This window comes from Balaenoptera ricei, chromosome 1 (assembly GCF_028023285.1).
Source record: "Balaenoptera ricei isolate mBalRic1 chromosome 1, mBalRic1.hap2, whole genome shotgun sequence".
In the NCBI taxonomy this organism is placed as follows: domain Eukaryota; kingdom Metazoa; phylum Chordata; class Mammalia; order Artiodactyla; family Balaenopteridae; genus Balaenoptera; species Balaenoptera ricei.
Window position 1 is genome coordinate 43,291,074 of NC_082639.1, and position 20,897 is coordinate 43,311,970.

At 37.1% G+C, this 20,897-nt stretch overlaps 1 protein-coding gene across 4 annotated transcripts in view; it reads left to right on the forward strand.

Moving 5' to 3' along the window:
- Nucleotides 1-20,897, forward strand: part of OSBPL9 (oxysterol binding protein like 9) — a 180,640-nt gene that overhangs the window by 154,684 nt on the left and 5,059 nt on the right. For all 4 annotated transcript variants that reach the window (XM_059922327.1, XM_059922325.1, XM_059922328.1 and 1 more), the window contains 9 exons: nt 4,920-5,079; nt 11,007-11,119; nt 11,250-11,368; nt 15,354-15,439; nt 17,583-17,754; nt 19,053-19,137; nt 19,863-19,973; nt 20,215-20,278; nt 20,400-20,540. In XM_059922327.1, the coding sequence (XP_059778310.1) occupies nt 4,920-5,079; nt 11,007-11,119; nt 11,250-11,368; nt 15,354-15,439; nt 17,583-17,754; nt 19,053-19,137; nt 19,863-19,973; nt 20,215-20,278; nt 20,400-20,540 (1,051 nt within the window). The remainder of the gene's footprint in view (nt 1-4,919; nt 5,080-11,006; nt 11,120-11,249; nt 11,369-15,353; nt 15,440-17,582; nt 17,755-19,052; nt 19,138-19,862; nt 19,974-20,214; nt 20,279-20,399; nt 20,541-20,897) is intronic.

Sequence of the window (20,897 nt, forward strand, 5' to 3'; positions counted from 1 at the left end):
TCTTTGTCTGGTTTTGGTATCAGGGTGATGGTGGCCTCATAGAATGAGTTTGAGAGTGTTCCTTCCTCTGCAATTTTTTGGAAGAGTTTGAGAAGGCTGGGGGTTAGCTCTTCTCTAAATGTTTGATAGAATTCACCTGTGCAGCCATCTGGTCCTGGACTTTTGTTTGTTGGAAGATTTTTAATCACAGTTTCAATTTCATTACTTGTGATTGGTCTGTTCATATTTTCTGTTTCTTCCTGGTTCAGTCTTGGAAGGTTATACCTTTTGAAGAATTTGTCCATTTCTTCCAGGTTGTCCATTTTATTGGCATAGAGTTGCTTGTAGTAGTCTCTTAGGATGCTTTGTATTTCTGCAGTGTCTGTTGTAACTTCTCCTGTTTCATTTCTAATTTTATTGATTTGAGTCCTCTCCCTCTTTTTCTTGATGAGTCTGGCTAATGGCTTATCAATTTTGTTTATCTTCTCAAAGAACCAGCTTTTAGTTTTATTGATCTTTGCTATTGTTTTCTTTGTTTCTATTTCATTTATTTCTGCTCTGATCTTTATAATTTCTTTCCTTCTGCTAACTTTGGGTTTTGTTTGTTCTTCTATCTCTAGCTCCTTTAGGTGTAAGGTTAGATTGTTTACTTGAGATTTTTCTTGTTTCTTTAGGTAGGCTTGTATAGTTATAAACTTCCCTCTTAGAACTGCTTTTGCTGCATCCCATAGGTTTTGGATCGTCGTGTTTTCATTGTCATTTGTCTCTAGGTATTTTTTGATTTCCTCTTTGATTTCTTCAGTGATCTCTTGGTTATTTAGTAACGTATTGTTTAGCTTCCATGTGTTTGTGCTTTTCACGTTTTTTTCCCTGTAATTCATTTCTAATCTCATAGCGTTGTGGTCAGAAAAGATGCTTGATATGATTTCAGTTTTCTTAAATTTCCTGAGGCTTGATTTGTGACCCAAGATGTGATCTATCCTGGAGAATGTTCCGTGCGCACTTGAGAAGAACGTGTAATCTGCTGTTTTTGGATGGAATGTCCTATAAATATCAATTAAATCTATCTGGTCTATTGTGTCATTTAAAGCTTCTGTTTCCTTATTTATTTTCATTTTGGATGATCTGTCCATTGGTGTAAGTGAGGTGTTAAAATCCCCCACTATTACTGTGTTACTGTCGATTTCCTCTTTTATAGCTGTTAGCAGTTGCCTTATGTATTGAGGTGCTCCTGCGTTCGGTGCATATATGTTTATAATTGTTATATCTTCTTCTTGGATTGATCCCTTGATCATTATGTAGTGTCCTTCCTTGTCTCTTGTAACATTCTTTATTTTAAAGTCTGTTTTATTTGATACGAGTATAGCTACTCCAGCTTTCTTTTGATTTCCATTTGCATGGAATATCTTTTTCCATCCCCTCACTTTCAGTCTGCATGTGTCCCTAGGTCTGAAGTGGGTCTCTTGTAGACAGCATATATATGGGGCTTGATTTTGTATCCATTCAGCAAGCCTGTGTCTTTTGGTTGGAGCATTTAATCCATTCACGTTTAAGGTAATTATCAATATGTATGTTCCTATGACCATTTTCTTAATTGTTTTGGGTTTGTTTTTGTAGGTCCTTTCTTCTCTTGTGTTTCCCACTTAGAGAAGTTCCTTTAGCATTTGTTGTAGAGCTGGTTTGGTGGTGCTGAATTCTCTTAGCTTTTGCTTGTCTGTAAAGCTTTTGATTTCTCCATCAAATCTAAATGAGATCCTTGCCAGGTAAAGTAATCTTGGTTGTAGGTTCTTCCCTTTCATCACTTTAAGTATATCATGCCACTCCCTTCTGGCTTGTAGAGTTTCTGCTGAGAAATCAGCTGTTAACCTTATGGGAGTTCCCTTGTATGTTATTGTCATTTTTCCCTTGCTGCTTTCAAGAATTTTTCTTTGTCTTTAATTTTTGCCAGTTTGATTACTGTGTGTCTTGGCGTGTTTCTCCTTGTGTTTATCCTGTATGGGACTCTCTGTGCTTCCTGGACTTGGGTGGCTATTTCCTTTCCCATGTTAGGGAAGTTTTCGACTATAATCTCTTCAAATATTTTCTCTGGTCCTTTCTCTCTCTCTTCTCCTTCTGGGACCCCTATAATGCGAATGTTGTTTCATTTAATGTTGTCCCAGAGGTCTCTTAGGCTGTCTTCTTTTCTTTTCATTCTTTTTTCTTTTTTCTGTTCCGCAGCAGTGAATTCCACCATTCTGTCTTCCAGGTCACTTATCCGTTCTTCTGCCCCAGTTATTCTGCTATTGATTCCTTCTAGTGTAGTTTTTCATTTCAGTTATTGTATTGTTCATCTCTGTTTGTTTGTTCTTTAATTCTTCTAGGTCTTTGTTAAACATTTCTTGCATATTCTAGATCTTTGCCTCCATTCTTATTCCGAGGTCCTGGGTCATCTTCACTATCATTATTCTGAATTCTTTTTCTGGAAGGTTGCCTATCTCCACTTCATTTAGTTGTTTTTCTGGGGTTTTATCTTGTTCCTTCATCTGGTATATAGCCCTCTGCCTTTTCATCTTGTCTATGTTTCTGTGAATGTGGTTTTTGTTCCACAGGCTGCAGGATTGTATTTTTTCTTGCTTCTGCTCTCTGCCCTCTGGTGGTTGAGGCTCTGCATTTTCTTAATTTGTTTAGATTTATGGTTTTTATTTTTTCTCCAGTTCACAGGGATGCTATTAATGTTAGTATAGATTTATTTCTTGTTCTAAAACTAATTAGGTTGATGTTGAGTTATCAGTTGCACCAAATTCAAGGGAGCACTTGGTGCTTTTGTCCCTGTTATATCTGGATGCCAAAACCGAAGCCACTCTTGAGGACAGGAGATAAGCCCCTGCTGTTGCTCTACAGATTGTTTCCTGAGTGGGACTTTTCCTGTGTAATACTGAAAATTTACCCTGTGATTTTTAGCTCAGTTTGAAATTTGAGTTAGTAAAGATGCTGATGTTATTACTTTGGTTTTTAAGATTTAACAGCCTGAGCAGATGTCTCCTTAATTTTGAAAGAAAGCAAGCAACAACAGCTCTCTTATTTGAAGCTCTTGGGAAAATGCTGATAAGCAGTTTGAATAATGCTGTTGAAATGTTTGCCTGCCTTTTTTATTTATTTCATTATATGGTGTCATTTTAAAAACAGTATCTGTGTTTTCTTTTGTTGTTTTATAAGGAGGAATTAAGTCAGAATTCTGAAACAGACAAAATTTTCCATTCAGAAATACACAAAACCTAGTCAGTTACAGACTTTGAAAAAGTTAGCAGTATTCTTTATGTACATTAATTTTAGGATCATTAATTAGTTATAAATAATTTAGGATAAATTATTTCAGAAAGTGGCATTTTAAAAATATAACATTTTAGAGTAGGTGGATTTTTAAAAATTTTAAAAATTAGTGTGTGGTTTGTGTCTTGTTTGATTTTTCAACCGAATTTCTTCATCTTTCTTTCCTTTATCTCTCTCACTAATACATAAAAGAAAGAAAGGAACAACTGAAAAAAGAAATAGTACTGTTTTCTCTCGTAAGGAAAACTCAGTTCTTTTGTTTGCAACTCCCATTCCAACTCATTTTCTTCTTGGATACATTTTCAGTTTTGTGTGGTTGCCTGGACTATTTGCTTGTTACGTAATCATTTGTAATTCCTGGTCTTTTTCTTTCTTTCTTTCTCTCTCGTTTTTTTCCCTATTATTTCAATAAGAGAAATTTATTTATTTCCCATCTTATTGCTGCTATGGGGCGGGGCGGCGGTGGGGTAAGAATTTAAAGTTATTTGCTAAGATGAACTATCTTCAGAATTCCCACAATAAGCTTTGCCTATTTAGGCAGCAAACTTTCAGTGTTATGTTTTAAAAATATCTTTGTGAACATGGCAACTAAATGTGGCAGGTGGATGTGCTCTCTCATAACTATTAAACCATAGACACTGGAATGGGCTGAAAATCCTTGGGTGGCTCTGGACTCATTTTTACTGCTGCTATTCTCATTTCCTTCTAGAACTGAGGCCTTGGCTTTTATATTGACAGCAGATACTTAATTAATTTTAATCTCCACCAGGCATCTGTAGCAGTTTGGCATAAATTGCCTGAGAGCCCTTAGATATCTGCTCAATAAGTACTTGTTAAATTACTTTCAGTACTTCACTGTTCTGTTTGATACTTTTATGGTTACTTTTTATTACTGGACTATGAACCAGATGATTATCACAGAGATTCTTTCTCTGCATCTCCATTAGTTTCTATTTCCTTAATTAGACTGTTTAGGAATAGAAAGATGTTCCTCCTGGTTCTTTCCTTTTCCACGTGCTTCCCATAGTAGCCCTCTCTTTTTCTCTGCTGCGCACTTATCTCTGTTGCCTGGGCTCTGGGCAACCTGACTTAAACTTAGGTAGAAAAGAGGTGAGGAGTTTGAATGGTAAGTGTTCCCAGCTTTTGTGTTTGCACATGATTGCCAAAACATATTGACTAATATGAATGTGATATCCTGAACAAAATTTTAACATTCATGTGGTTTTTGATATTCTTTCCACTTTGTATTCTTGTTGGCTCACTGCTGCATTTTTAAGGTATCTGGATCTATAGTATAAAATAAGAGCTCTGGCGTCCCGTTGGTACTGGTATCTACTATGGGACTTCTAATATCTTAACTCACACAGTGTGATTATAATCAAAAGAACTCCCTTCCTAATTACAGATGGGGACATAGTATTTTTTCATTTATTTAAAAGGCTATGTCCCATTCTGTAATGTGATTTGCCTTTGTCGAGTTTAAATGTTGATTTCTTTACAGATAGTCTAGGAACTTCTACCAACTTAACTCTTTTTTGATTTTAGAAAGGTCTGCTTTGACCCCATCTCCCTAATTTCTTCCCTTCTATTACCAACACTGTCCCCTAATTGAAAACTTTTTAACTTCCTAGGCAGTGGGCACTCACCACCTAGTAGCAGTCTAACTTCTCCAAGCCATGTCAACTTGTCTCCAAACACAGTCCCAGAGTTCTCTTATTCTAGCAGTGAAGATGAATTCTATGATGCAGATGAATTCCATCAGAGTGGCTCATCCCCAAAGCACTTAATAGAGTAAGTAGATGAACTAACTATGTATTGAAATGACTCCTGATTTTTAAAAATGTAATTTGATTTTGAGACTGGTGTTAATGACAGACTCCTTTATAAATTATTATTTGGAAAAAGTGAAAAAGACAGCTTATTTTTTAATTGGCTTACTGAGCAAAGCTAGTTCTGTGAGAATAGTGATTTTACTCCTGATTTAATTCAAGTGGTATAATTTTGCATCAGTTGTGGTAACATGCCAGTATTGTTCATTAACTCTGGGCTTTATTTCTATAGAAACAACATTAGGAGAGGGTCAAATGAAAGTGAATAAGCTAGGAAGTATTACTCACGTAAGAGTAGGTTACCGTTACTTGTCTTGTATAGAGATATTTGGGTGTCTATAAGCCAGGCACTATACTAGGTGGAGGAATGACACAGAGGTGAATAAAGAGCCAGTCCCTACCCTCAGGGAACTTACAGTCTATTGGGGGAAAAACAAACTTTCATAATCCAGTGGGAAATATGATATGTAAGAATAAGCACAGAAAGAATGGGAGCATTTTGAAGTCCTGAGAAGTCAAGAAAGGATTCACAGAGGAGGGAGGGGATGTGATCCATGGTGAGTTGTGGATGAGTAGGGAGAGAATGGACATGGCGGTGAGAAGAGGAAGGGGAAATGGAAAGTGTTGTTCTCATGGAGATGAAACCCTAATAAGAAAGGCCTGGAGGCAGCGGGAGCTTGGTTTCTTTGAGGAGCTGTAAGCTACTGAGCATGGCTGAGTGTGGCTGTAGCATAAGTTGTGGGGAGTGGTTAAGAAGATACAGAAGAGATTGACAAGGGCCAGGTCGTGAAAGAGTCCTTTTAGCCTTTTATGAATTTTGAACATTTTCTCACAAGTGATGGCAGCTGCTGGTCAGGTCTGCATTTTAGAAGAATAGATACGCCTGAATTGTGTAGAATCGAATGCAGTGGGGATGCATTACATGTAGGAAGACCAAGCAAAACTGGGTAGAAACGAGAAATGTTGATAACCTGAGCTAAGATCATAACATAGGAATGGAGGGAAGCACATGGACTCCAGAGATAACTAAGTAGGCAGATTTTGGCAGATATTGATGATAGGTTTTCTCTCATTAGGAAACATTTGACCTATTTTACAGTGTTAAATCAAAGCTAGGTATGTTCCATTGTACAGAAAAGGCCTTTACTTGTAAAGTCACTTACATGATAGCCAATAAGCAAAGTACTTTTTAGCCCTACTGGTACATCAATTGCTGTGGTTAGACTTTGGATTCTGGAATCTTAGAAAAGAATAGGTTCTAAATCTGTTTTGCTTTTAAGGTGTGTGATCTTGGTCAAGTTATTTAGCCTGTGACATCCTCAGTTTCCTTGTCTGTAAAATGAAGATAATAATAGTTTCAACTTCCAGGGATCATTGTGAACATTTAAGTGAGAATAATGTCAAGTGCTTACTATGATGTCTGGCATGTATAATAAGTGCGCAGTAAGTGACAGCTGTTACAGAAAGCAAATTAACATTTATTTGCTTTAATGTTCTTATATTTGTTGTAGATGTAGTTGGCTTACTTTTTGTTGGGTATTTTTTCCAAGTCTCCTGCCATCTCAGGAGTCGGTGCTAGTGTTACAGCTTGGGGTTTGCTTTGAAATACAGTACAAATTTGGAAATGATTATATGTGAATTTGCAAGCTAAGTACTATCAGCCAAACTTACACCTTGAACCTTGGTTTCTTTTAGTAAGAAATATTTTGTGGCACTCCATTTCTCTGGCTCTCTCTCTTTTTTTTTTTTTAGAGATAACAATTTTTTTTTTAATTGGGGTATATTTGCTTTACAATGCTGTGTTAGTTTCTGCTGTACAACAGAGTGAATCAGCTACATGTATACAGATATCCCCTCCCTCTTGGACCTCCCTCCCTCCACCACCCCCATCCCACCCATCTAGGTCACCACAGAGCACTGAGCTGAGCTCACTGCGCTATACAGCAGGTTCCCACTAACTATCTGTTTTACACATGGTAGTGTATATATGTCAGTCCCAATCTCCCAGTTCATCCCACCCTCCCTTCCCCCACATGTCCACATGTCCATTCTCTATGTCTGCATCTCTATTCCTGCCCTGCAAATAGGTTCATCTATACCATTTTTCTAGATTTCACATATATGCGTTAATATGATATTTGTTTTTCAATTTCTGACTTACTTTTCTCTGTATGACAGACTCTAGGTCCATCCACGTCTCTGCAAATGACCCAATTTCATTCCTTTTTATGGTTGAGTAATATTCCATTGTATATATGTACCACATCTTCTTTATCCATTCATCTGTCGATGGACATTTAGGTTGCTTCCATGTCCTGGCTATTGTAAATAGTGCTGCAATAGACATTGGGGTGCATGTGTCTTTTTGAATTATGGTTTTCTCAGGGTATATGCCCAGTAGTGAGATTGCTGGGAGAACAGTATGGAGATTCCTTAAAAAACTAAAAATAGAACTACCATATGACCCAGCACTCCAGTTCTCTTAAGTGTGCATATGAACTGAGAAATACAGTATTGTATATAATTGCACTGTAACTATTCAGAACCTCAAAATTTATAAGGAAAATGATGATATTAATTCAGGAAGTTTTGTTACATAGTAGATCAAATTCAGATTTTGAATGTTGGAAAAGTAAAATATATGTGATTAGGTGAATACATACTGTTAGGACATGAGACTTTACTTAAGGAAGAGACATTTGAGCCCACAATTCAAGAAGGCTAGTTTAGCAGAAAGGGTTTGGTTTAGCATGTTGGTTTCTTAATGTTTGTATGTAGGGAAGTAAACTATTACAAGACCCTTATTAGCAGTTTGCCAATAGAAATTTCACTTTAATTTTTAAAATATTTTTTATGATAGTGGGGTTAAAAGAAAATAAGCCTTTGGAAGAAAATTCCAAAGTAAAGGTTATTATTTATTTTTGAAGTGTTAAATCATTGTTTTCTTTAAACAGAATTAAGGACAGTCTCGATCATTAGCTATTATTCGAAACAAAGTACAATTGAATATCAAAATGGATCATCTGTCCTCTAGAAGCCTATAACTATATTCAGTAAAAGCTTGATAATAATGTGGTTAGCCTCCTTATTACATCACAGATAGTCAATCTCTGGCCCCAGTTTTAGGGGTTCTCCTGAAATTTTTCTGAAATAGATAAATTTTAAATGCTTACCTGTTGTACCTGTAATAGGCATATCTACAAAGTTACCTGCAGGCTCATAGGCTTTTCTTTTCTCTCCTTGTAAGCTTCCTTCTCTATGCTCTCCCCGTACCCATCCCATAACAAATACACAGTTTATGAACCTCCTATTTGAAGGGATCCAGAGTTAAATTCTTTGTCCAGCTCACCCACTCAGGCTTCCTTTTCTCCTTCAATTTCATTCTTTCCTTTTATGCCCTAATCTAGATTCCCAAACTAGTAGGGGCTACAGATATTTTATTTGGCCAGCACAGTGTTTGTTGATTTTTTGTTTTAAAATTTTTATTTTAATGGAGTATAGTTGATTAACAATGTTGTGATAGTTTCAGGTGTACAGCAAGGTGATTCAGATATACATTTTCCCATTAAATGGAATTTTAAATCCCTTCAAATTGAGTATGCTAGTGCCAGGTCTCTACTGTTTTATAATCTGGCCCTATTCACATATTTATGCTCTCTGCCTGGCCTCTGTAGGCATTGAGCTTGTGTGCCACCTGCTGGTCATCAGCTCTACCACTAGTTTTCTAGCTCTCAGGTCAAGTTTCTATCTACAGTTTCTCTCCCTGACAGAAGAGAATTTGAAAAGTCCTTTCACCGTTCAGTTTCTAAAGACCTGTAGTAATGATAACTTCTGTGTGAACTATGTTATTGGGTTTTGCACATTTATAAACTAGATGCAAGTGCATGTGGGAAAGAACTTGCGCTTTGGAGCCAGACGTATATTTGAAATGGCTCCACTACTTACCAGTTGCGTGACCTCTGTCCAGTCATTGAACCTCTGAGCCTCTGTGTATGATGAGAATAATCATATCTCCCTTTTAGGGTTAGACTGTTATGGAGATGAACATATACAGTGTTTGACACATACAAGGTACTCAATAAGATTTTGGATTCTGTTGTTATAATTAAGTTCAGAGCTGTACCTTTTTTGGTTTAGTTTATTTATGATCTTACGATTTAATTCTGTGCAAGTTAGCCCATTGCAGATAAACCTTTCCTGTATGCATATCATTTTTGTTAGCGTTGCTCTTGTTTTGTAACTATAGTCTTTAAATCCTTTGTCCTGAACGAGGTAAATTATGAAATGGCTAAATGAGAATTTATCCCATTTTTTTCCATTTTGAGCTTTATTGAGCATTTCACTTGGCCCAGACATGGTTTCTAACCTGAGTAAGGAGGAAAAGCACAGCATAAATTCATCTCTGATGTTTGGAATCTAAAATAAGATACATGTTTTAAAGAATCTGAGGTTTTTAGATCAATTGATTTAAAACATTGATTCTATTTTGATGATGTATCAAAGAGCCACAACACTTTTTGAAGATAATTTTTATGCAGCTCTTTTATTTAATGATAATTTGATTTCTCTTATCTAGTTCTTTTACTCATATTTTCCATTGGCTCAAAACTGGTGAGGTAGACATTAGTTATAGTACCTTGTGAGGTACACTACTAAATTATCAAAGTAACAATATTTAGTTACCTAAGGATTTTTGAAGAATAGATCAAAAGAAGGCAAGTAACCAGGACAAACTATTTTTAAATTAGAATACATATGTTCTAATATTCTAATGTTCTAACATAGGCAGAGCACAGAGGATTTTTAGGATAATGAAACTATTCTCTGCAATACTACAGTGGGGGATACTTATATTACATTTGTCAAAATCCATAGAATGTACAAGACCAAGAGTGAACCCTACTGTAAACTATGGACTTTGAGTGATAATGGCATGTCATGTAGGTTCATCAACTGTTACACGTGTACTACTCTCGTGCAGGATGTTGATAGTGGGGAGGTTGTGCGTATGGGAATTCTGTACTTTCTGCTCAGTTTTGCTCTGAACCTAAAACTACTCTTAAAAAAATCAAGTTTATTATTAAATAAGAAATCAAAAGAAGGTAAGTAATCAGGGCAAACTGTGTTTAAATTAGAATATATAATGTGTTTTGCACCTATAAATTTGCAATAAAAGACTTTTATGTGTGTACCATTTTATAAATAATACCTGCAGTATGAGAAATTTGGTTTCTATTTTTACCCTTAATAAGTAAACTTTGATCATTCTTTTGTTAATGTACAAATACTAGTCCTGGGTAAGTTATGATCATAGCTGTAATAATAAAATAGAGGATTCTTTCTTTAGACCCTGTTAATCAGCTCATAATACCACTTACCATAAATTTACTTGTAAAAAATAATATGCTTTTTTTATTTTTTAATTTCAAATATAATTTTTTAATGACTGGGAAGGGTGTTATTACCAGTGTGGGCTTTTTATCAAAGGATCTCAAAAATATAGACATCTTTCTGAGTCTAATTAATAGACTTACCAGTTTTGAGGTTCTGGAAATGGTTGCCAAGAATTATGACATACCTACATTTATGCAAAGTAACAAAATTGGAAAATGAACTCTAGTTTTAAACTTACATGCAGAAGCAATATCTTACCAATTTTTCATGGCCTTCAACATGGCTTGGTTGAGCATACACCATGCAGAAAACATGAGCCTGATGGGGAGAGAGTTGGAAAGCATGTATGTGTGTATGTATGTAACCAGCTAACTTTAAGGGTCTAGTTAGTTTCTGTCAGCTATCTGCATATATTGGTTTTAAATAGATTGGTATCTTACTATGATTTTAAATTGCTTTTTTACAAAGCTTAAGAAGGTGATTAATTTTTTTTAGTTCCTCTGGATCTGCCTCAGTCTTGACACACAGCAGCTCAGGAAATAGTCTAAAGCGCCCAGATACCACGGAATCACTTAATTCTTCCATGTCCAATGGAACAAGTGATGCTGGTAAGCAGCCTTGGAGAGTTTACCTTTTTTTTTCTTAAAAATATTTGTTTGAAAAAAAATGTATAATACTTGGTAACAGCACAGATTGGCCCAGTTTAACACCGGTCTAAGAAGATCTGTTTTATTTTAGACCTTTTCGATTCACATGATGAGAGAGATGATGAAGGGGAGGCAGGGTCGGTGGAAGAGCACAAGAGTGTTATCATGCATCTGTTGTCACAGGTTAGGCTTGGAATGGATCTCACTAAGGTAAGAATCAATTTGGTATTTGCTGTTAGTCTTAATGTGTATATGTAGGTTCTCAGTGATCGTATGGTGAGCGTGTCTGCAAATGTAGTATAATGACATAACTTCTGTTTATACTTTTGTCTTGTTATGAATTAATATATATGTACCTGAGTAAACTGAAAATTTTTATAAATGGATGAAATAAGTAAAGCTAGGATAATTTCATAGAGATAGTACATATGGATTATATAGGCTATGATTTGGATTTTATTGGGGGCAAGCATGGAATAGTATTGGGCTTGGTTAGTAGTCTGAACAAAAACCTAAAGCAGTGTACTGTGCATGGAATCAAAATGAGCAGAGTTCTGATCTCGGGGTTAGAGGACCTGTGCTTACATCCTACTTCTGCTGTTACCAAACTGTGTGACCTTGAGCAAGTCCCTTTCTCTATGATCTTTGGGTTTCTCATATACAAAATGGACATACAGTGACCTACTTTACAGGATTGTTATAAGGAATGGAACAGGTAGTGAGTGGAAAACTGTGTGACACATATTGAGCTATATAATTATTGTGGTTTTGGATTTGAATTTGAATTTAAACTTGGCACTCTAAACAGAATACCTGATTGATGTAGGAGACTGGTGTATAGGTGCCTGTGTATATCCCCGCCACTGTGCTAAAAGCCTCATCCTTTTACCTAATTCTCACCACAGCACTGCAAAGTTAGGTGTTATTGTTAACACCATTTTATAGATGAGGAAACTAAAGCTCATAGAGGTTAAGTAACTTGGCTAAGTCTTATTTAAGTGGCAGAACTGAGATTCTAATCTGGTCGTAGATTTCAAAATCTATAAACTAATCCATAATACTTTCTAGTAAGTGTCTATAATAAAAATTTTTACCCCAAATCTAAATGAGAATGGAAAATTTGTGCAACAAACATACTTGCTGGGAAAGTTCTAGGTAAGAGAATATTTGCAGGAGCTTGCCCTCAGAATTTTTTCAGTGATCATTAGATTGATTGCATAATTGCTGGAGCAGAATTGTAACTTCACATTTGAAAGATACAGCTTAATTGTAGATGTTGACATTTATAATATATTTCTTTTCTACATCTTCTACCTTGGTTGGTTTTGGTCTTCAGTAATAGAAGACCCACCTAACAGTATCTTGAACAATGCTAGGTTTATTATCTCCTGTAATGAGAAGTCCAGAAGTAGAGTAGTTCCAGGATTGACTAATTCGTAGTGGGTCAACAATGTGAGAAAGGACCTAGGTTCCTTCAGTCTCTCTGCTCTGCCATCTTTAGCATGCTGACATTCACACTCAGACCTGTCTCCTCATCATTGCAAAATGACTGCTGCACTTCCAGTCATCACATCCTTATGCAAATATGTCAAGAGGCAGAAAAATAATTTCTTTTCATGAATTTTGTTGTAATAGGGAGAACATATAACAACAGTGGCCCATCAAACTTCCAATTGAATCTCATTGGCCAGAACTAGGCAGGTGTGCACACCTAAACCAGTCACTGGTAAAGGAGGTTAAATGATTGGTTTAGATTAATCCACATTCACCCCTTGAGATCTGGGCGGGCCCTGTGACTCTCATGGCAACCTATAGCCTGAACCTGAACTGAATGAAAGTTCTGTTAGTAGAGATGTACATAGGCAACCAAAAGTGTGTGCCACAATCAAGTGTGTAATTTTTGCCTCACATAATTTCCTCTGCCAGGTAGTCCAGGTTTGGGTTTGGAGCCACTAAAATTATTTAATTTTTGCCAAATTAGCTATTTTAGAAATCTTTATTGGCATAAATGGCTATGATTGCCAGCAGATTCTGAAATCTTGATTCCCTTGTGCATTCCAAAGTATTATTACCATAATGCCTTAAACTTGTATCTCATTTTCCTATTTATAAAAATACTTTCTCACTTCAAATATTTTCTATAAAGAGTTATTTTCCAAATACATTGTAGTGTTTGGAAATACTATAAAGTCACATCCCACTTACCTCATTTGGTCTTCAAAACAATCCTAAGATTTAAGCAAGGCATATAGTTATCCTCCTTTTACAGAAACTTCCAGAGGTTGAATTAATTTTCCAGGGCTTCCTCACACCTAAGAAGTGACAAAATAAATACTTGAACCCAGGTTTAAGACAACCTAACCCAACTCACTTTTATCAGTGTTCCAGCAGCTTGACATAATGGCATGTATCAGTATAGTGCTAAAAACACTGAAGAAGATGTGTTGAATGAGAGTTCTTAAGAAAACTTTTAAGTAGGGAGGGAAAAAAAAATTCTTTTTTGATTAAACATCAAATCAAATTTATGGTTTTTGGCCATTTCTTCTTTTTCAAATTGCCTGTTCAGTTCTTTTGTTCATTATTCTACTGGCAATAGTAATCTCTTTCTTGTTGATTTGCAAGAGCTGTTTATACATTAAGATACTTAGCCCTGTCTTGTTCTTCAGCAGTCTTACTTAGTGATTTAGAATCTCTGTGTTCTCCAAGAGTGGTAGGAAATTGTACCAAGCTTATTTGCCAATCTAAGCATATTTATATTATGAACATACATGTTCTGTGGAACTTTTAAACTCTGGAGCCTGATAATAAACATTCTAAATGTTGGAACCACAGTTTTTCTTTTCAAGCCTGTGTCCTATCATTCCTCTTTACATACGCAGCAATACTGGTCCACTGGTCAGTCCCTGTCACACTCATTTTCTGCCCCCCCCCGCCCCCCCCAAATCTCCATGTCTTGTTCTTCTGTTTTTCCCTCTGTCTCTTATAGCCTACTCTCTAAGGCTTTTCTTTAGCACCCCACCTCAATAAATTGTTTCCAAACTTTGCCCTCATTCTGGTTCCCCAAACAGAACATGATCTTTGCCTGTCCTGAATTTTCATGGTACCTTGAGCATCTCTTGTATGATATTTATCACATTCTACCTAAAATTTAAATGCTCGTATTATTCTCTCATACTTAACCTTTGCTGCCTCCATAGCATTTACCGCACGATCTTGAATATAGCAGATATACAGTAATTACTACATTTAAAGGAATTTTTACTTACTATGATGCGCTACTTCCATAATGAATAATGTCTAATCTGATACACGTATCAAAAACTATTCCTTCATTCCTTTTTTAATTTGTTAATCCTAATCTATCTTATCCTTTTTCTTCATTTTCCAATTTCTTCTTTACTTTCTCCTCTGCCACATTCCCAGCGCCTCAGCATTTTTCTTCATGGGCTCAGCCCCACGATGAAGGAGTTTGTTGAATCCCGTCTTTATTCTCTTCTTCATTTTGTTTATTCAGTTACTTATTTAAATTTTTCTTACTTTGGGGATAGTAACTGAAGATGCAAGTAGAAATAAGTATGGCCCTTGCATTCTAGGAGCTCATTGTTCATTTGCGGACACAGACCCATAAGCAGATAAGTTCCCTAGTGCGCCTACGATGATAGAGGGGAAAGTGAGCAGGCCCTGCACCACCCCCATAACCAGACAAACCCGATTTTGAATTCCACTGAATAACAGAGCGGTGAGAAAATTTTTCAACCTTTTGAGCTTCATTTTTCTCCACTGTAAAATAAGGATGATAATTTCCTCTTAACGGGATTGTTGTACAGTTTAATAAGATAATGTGTATGTGATACTCCAGAAGGTCATATAGGTATCAAAGGGTTGCTACTGAGTAGTTGTTGTTATTGTTACACTGATTCAGGGAGCTAAAGGGAGGTTGCAAAGAGGAAGTGACATTTGAACATTTAAAATCTCTGTTTTTCATCTGTTGGGCAGGTTAATGGGCATTCTGAATCAGAACAGTTTGAGAAGTAGGTATCAGAAGCATGCCTGGGCAGTACTTGGTGGGTGTTACTATGATTGGAATGAGTTTTTTGTTTCATTTACTTTTTTTTTTTTTTTTTTAAGCAGTTCAGCAATCTGTTTATCTGTAGTGGAATTTGATCCTCAAGGGTCAAATATGTATGTTTTTCAGGTAGTTCTTCCAACATTTATTCTTGAAAGAAGATCTCTTTTAGAAATGTATGCAGACTTTTTTGCACATCCGGACCTGTTTGTGAGGTATTTGACTCAATATAGTAGTTTCCAGTTTTTTTAAGACTTTACCCATTAGCTTTCTGCCTTGGCAGGATAGATGGATCCCTTTGCCTTTCAGACATTTCTGGGGAAAAGTGGAATTGAATATTTTGTTTGTATTAGATGCCCGTTTGCTTAGATTATTTGGCGGTGATATTGTTAGGCAACCAAGTTAAACACTTCAAAAAATCTTGAGTGCCTGTTAAGGTAGCTAGGATTTACGGAGCGAAGGCTAGGATCTTATTTGATCCAGGAATTGGTAATCACTGTTAAATTATTTACACTATATCCAATGAATTTCAGTTATCCGAGTTTAGCAAACCTTTCTAAAGCACCTATTGTTTGCCAGGCACTTTGTTATGAGCTGGAAAGGGAAAGAGTCACAGTGTCTGCCTTTGAGGAGTTTACAGTCCAGTGTCCAGAGTATAGCCTGATTCATAAATTTCAAATACAAAGCTTGCAATATTAGATACATGTATAAAGGCCAGAGCTAATCTACAGGTGGGATTGATTTATGAGGAGGTGAGTGAGTTCACATTGCTTTTCAGTGGTAGCAGCAATATTTTCTTTGTAATGGGGTGTTCTAATCCGTCTTCTCTGATTGCATTCCTTGGCCTTGGACTGTGGTTTACTGAAGCCAGATACAAATCACTGAAGTTTCACAGTGGGTGGGCACATTGGATGACATTGATACATACCTTCTTAATGAAGATTTTAAGAGACCCATTTAACCATTTCCCAAAGGGCAGAAATTCAAATAGCTATGGCACTGTTTAAATTCGTACAAAATTGAACAAATAAAATGTAAGTATTTATTGGTAACATAAATAAATGGAAAGTACCAGTTATTCATTAGATATAGATTTGAGGTTTAAGGATAATTTTTAATGTATGAGAATTTAAGCTATGAGATCCCTGGAGGAATCACTTAAAAAACACAGAAGTATAGCTAAAAAGCCAATAGATAAGATTAAATGGAATTCTAAAAATTCTAACTCCCCAAAAAGGAGGAAAGCAAATATAATGGAACAAACAAAAAAGAGGCCAAATAGAAAAATACCAAGATGATAGAGTTAAACCCAACTATATCAGTATTACACTAAATGTGAATAGCATACACGCTCCATTTAAGAGAACAGTGATTGTAAGACTGGATAAAAAAGCAAGATTCATCTGTACGCTGTTTGCAAGAGAGAGACTTTAAATATGAAGACACTGATTAGTTAGAAGGATGGACAGAGATATACCATGCAAAACACTAAGCATAACAAAGCTGGTGTCACTGTATTAGTATCAAAGGATATTTTTTAAGACAAGAAATATTAACAGAGACAAGTAGGGATATTTCATATGATATGATGAGACAATTTATCAAGAATAAATAATAATCCTAAATATGTAAAACAGCTTCAAACTATATGCAGCAAAAATTGACTGAAGGGAGAAATAGACAAGTACACAAACAAGGTTGGAAATTCCTCGGGAATTGATTGAGCAGCACGCACCTTCCCCCACCCCTCTGAAAATCAGTGAGGCTATAGAAGGTCCAATTGACTTTTCTAAAACATTACCAAACAATGTGTATAACAGTCTTTTTAAGTGTAAATGGAACATTCATCAAGATAGACCATATACTAGGAAGACTTAATAAATTGAAAATAATTGGAACCATATGGAATATGTTCACTGAGCATGAAAGAATTAAATCAGAAATCAATAACAGAAATATATCCAGAAAATCTCCAACTATTTGGCAGTTAAACAATGCACTTATAAGTATGAAGTTCTGGAACAAGCAAAGCTAATGGTCTTAGAAACCAGAAACAGTGTTTGCCTCAGGGTAAGGGTTGGGGATTGCTTGGAAAGGAGGATGGGGAAACTTGGGGGTAATGGAGATGTTCTATATCTTGATTGCATGGTGATTAATTAAATGGATATAAGCATTTTTTCAAATTCATCAAACCAAACAGTTAAGACTGGTGTGTTTAATTATGTATATTATATTTCAATTTTAAAAAGAGACCGAGGTAGCTCCTGGTACTGGGCCCTCTTAGCCTGGCTTAGGGTGGACCATGCTGAGGGTGCTGTCAGAAAACAGGGTGTTAAATTTTGTCTTTCTCCCTTGCAGTATTAGTGACCAGAAGGATGCCAGAGACCGAATGGTTCAGGTTGTAAAATGGTACCTCTCAGCCTTTCACGCAGGAAGGAAAGGATCGGTTGCCAAAAAGCCATACAACCCCATTCTGGGCGAGATCTTTCAGTGTCACTGGACATTACCGAATGATACTGAAGAGAATGTGGTGAGTTCTCCACTGACATTTTAAATTACCTTAGTATTTAGATACTTAGTACTTAGCTTTTAGTGTACTGATTCAAGATTTCATTTTATTTGGAGGCGGATAATAATGGTAAAGGCACTGATCAAAAGATTACCACCCGTAGAAGAACAGTGTTGTTGGATCAGCATATTTTGAACACAGTGAGCAAGGAGAAAGAGTGGTGTGAGATGAGGATAGAAATTTAGAAATCAGATCATGCAAAGTCCTCCTGGACCATAATGATAATTTTATGGCTTATCAGGAACTCATTTTTGCTTTGAAAAGGTCATTATAATTATTTTGTGAAAAATGAATTGGAAAGGGGCAAATAGAAGCAAGGAGACCACTGAGGAGGCTTTGGCATTATTCCAGGAGAGACATGGTTGATTCAAGCTATATTTTGGAGGCAGAGCTGTTAGATGGATTGGGCAGGGTGAGGGAAAGGGGACAGTCAGAGATGAATCCTTGCTTGTGGGCTTCAGCAGTTGGTTGGTGCCATTTACTAAAGAGGAAAAGATTGGATTTGGGGAGGGAAAAATCCAGAACTCCAATTTGAAATATAAAGTATGAGGGGTCTGTTAGACATGTAAGTGGAACTGTCAAGTAGGGAGTTAGAATTTAAGAGTCTGGAGTTCAAGGGAGAGAGAGGTCTAGGATGGAGACGGGGCTTTCAGAGATTTTAGCGTATTTAGAAGGCACTTAAATCCCTGGGATTAGATGAAATCATCTAGGAAGACATCTAGAGAAGAATAGTTAACTGAGACCTGAGCAACAGGGCTCCAATATTTGGGGGTTGATTTGAGGAAAACAACCAACATGGAAGACCCAAATAAATGCTAAAAGGCCTCTAGGGGTGAAAAAAATAAGCCCCTGGCCCACAGTGGCTTTCACATAATAATCTCTCCTTAAAAATAACTCTGTATTTTTCCCTTTCCGAATGACACATTACATGTATTCCTTTCCTGAAGACAGAAGCAATGTGTCTGTTCTTGTTCATATTGCAGACATTGATAAGTCCCTGTTCTGTGGCAGGCCTGGCCCTGAGTTAGGCACGTGTCCTTGCCTTCAATAATGTCTTAGTCAGAGAGACTTAGGGAGACTGACACAAAGCAGTAATTCCAGTAGTATAAGTGCCTCAAGAAAAGTATATATGAGATGTTTTGGGTGTGTAGAGGAGGGAACAGTTAACCACCTTGGGAGGCAGAGACTCCAGTTATTAGATTCTCTGCACTGTCATTTGTTTCCACATCAAAAGAAAATGATGTTATATTTACTTGCAGGAGCTAGTTTCAGAAGGACCAGTTCCCTGGGTTTCCAAGAATAGCGTAACATTCGTGGCTGAGCAGGTTTCCCATCATCCACCCAGTAAGTTACAGAGCTCCTCGGCAGTAGCCACTTTCAAACTGTTCTGTCTAAAGAGGGTCATAAAGAGCTCCATAACTGAGGCCACTGTACGGTCAGTTTTATGGCCACCTGTATCTTCCCAATCCTGTGAGGATTGGTTCCTCATATCTGTTCCTGGTATAAGTTCCAAAGACTCTATTAGGCTTCACTGCTTAATTATATATAAAAAGAAGGGATTTGAGAAGCCACCTTTTAGTGCTTCTGAAGTCATCTTTCACAGCATGAGCTGTGCTCTAGTGATCCCAGCAACTCTGAAGACAGTTTATATAAAAAAGACGTAGTTTCTGCACAGTATATTCCTGGCATAGTGGAAAGAATGTGTGTCCTCCCGTGTGATTTGCTGGATGCAGCATTAAGACTGGTAATACTGGATGGGCCCAGGTTGGGGCTGGGGCAGGAACATGCTTGCTGACCAGAAGAACAGACAGACCCTTTGTTTTTAAGCCTCTGGGATTGATCATAGCCTCATGGTTTAGGGAAGTTCCTGCCCACATGGTCCTGAACGGTTGCTTGCATTGGGGGAAACAGGGTATAAAAGGCAGGTGGGTAATTCCTGACTACATTCAAGGCTGTTCTTTGAGGGGTAAAGGATTTTCCCCATGCAGCCAGTTTTTTCTCTGGGTGAATGGAGTTGGAGAGGGGAATATGGCTATGTAGTGCACTAATTGAAAACAATTTCTATTCAGTTTCAGCCTTTTATGCTGAGTGTTTTAACAAGAAGATACAATTCAATGCTCATATCTGGACCAAATCAAAATTCCTTGGGATGTCAATTGGGGTGCACAACATAGGACAGGGTAAGTCTGTGGGCTTTTGGTGGACTACAGTGTTAATAGAATTTTATGTCATTCTAATATGTGCTGGACACCTATCTAGTAAGAGTAAATGGCCCCAGAAAGCCAGTTTGGATGTCATTGTTTGCAGGGAAGCATGTGTATTGGCGGTGAGAGCAGGGGTGGGATGCAAGATTGATTTTCCCTAAACTGAATGGAGATTCCGTCAACTACTTAGCTGAAATTCCATCCCTTGTCTCCACAGGCTGTGTCTCGTGTCTAGACCATGATGAACATTACATTCTCACATTCCCCAATGGTTATGGAAGGCAAGTAGAGCTGTGTGCATTCCTCTGATTAGCAAGCAGCAGACCCTGCTGTTCCTTAAGCTGTGCCCCTCCTTTCTTTCCTCTGAACTGTCAGCCTTACCTGAAACTTTTGATTTTGCAGGTCTATCCTCACAGTGCCCTGGGTGGAACTAGGCGGAGAATGCAATATTAATTGTTCCAAGACTGGCTATAGTGCCAATATCGTCTTCCACACTAAACCTTTCTATGGGGGCAAGAAGCACAGAGTTACTGCTGAGATTTTGTAGGTATTTTGTTTTTCTGCTTCGGTACTTCTGCTTCTCTGAAATACTTTTCCTTTTGTCTTGAACTGTAACTCCCATCAGGAATTGACCATTTTAATGATTCTGTCTTTGTAAACTTACTTCACATCTTGTGTGTCATGTCTCTTCCTGAAATCCCATCTCAGAAGGAGACCTAAAATCTGGGTTCAGAACAACCTGAGGTCATTGGTGGGATTTCCTTCCTAGGAACCTGACTTGCAAATGGAGAACTGAGTCTTCCTGGATCTCCTAGCTAACCCAGATGATGGGTGCCTGACTCATTATTGCTGGATTGGACCATGAGCTAGCCCATACGGTAGACCCTGTGACTCCCACCG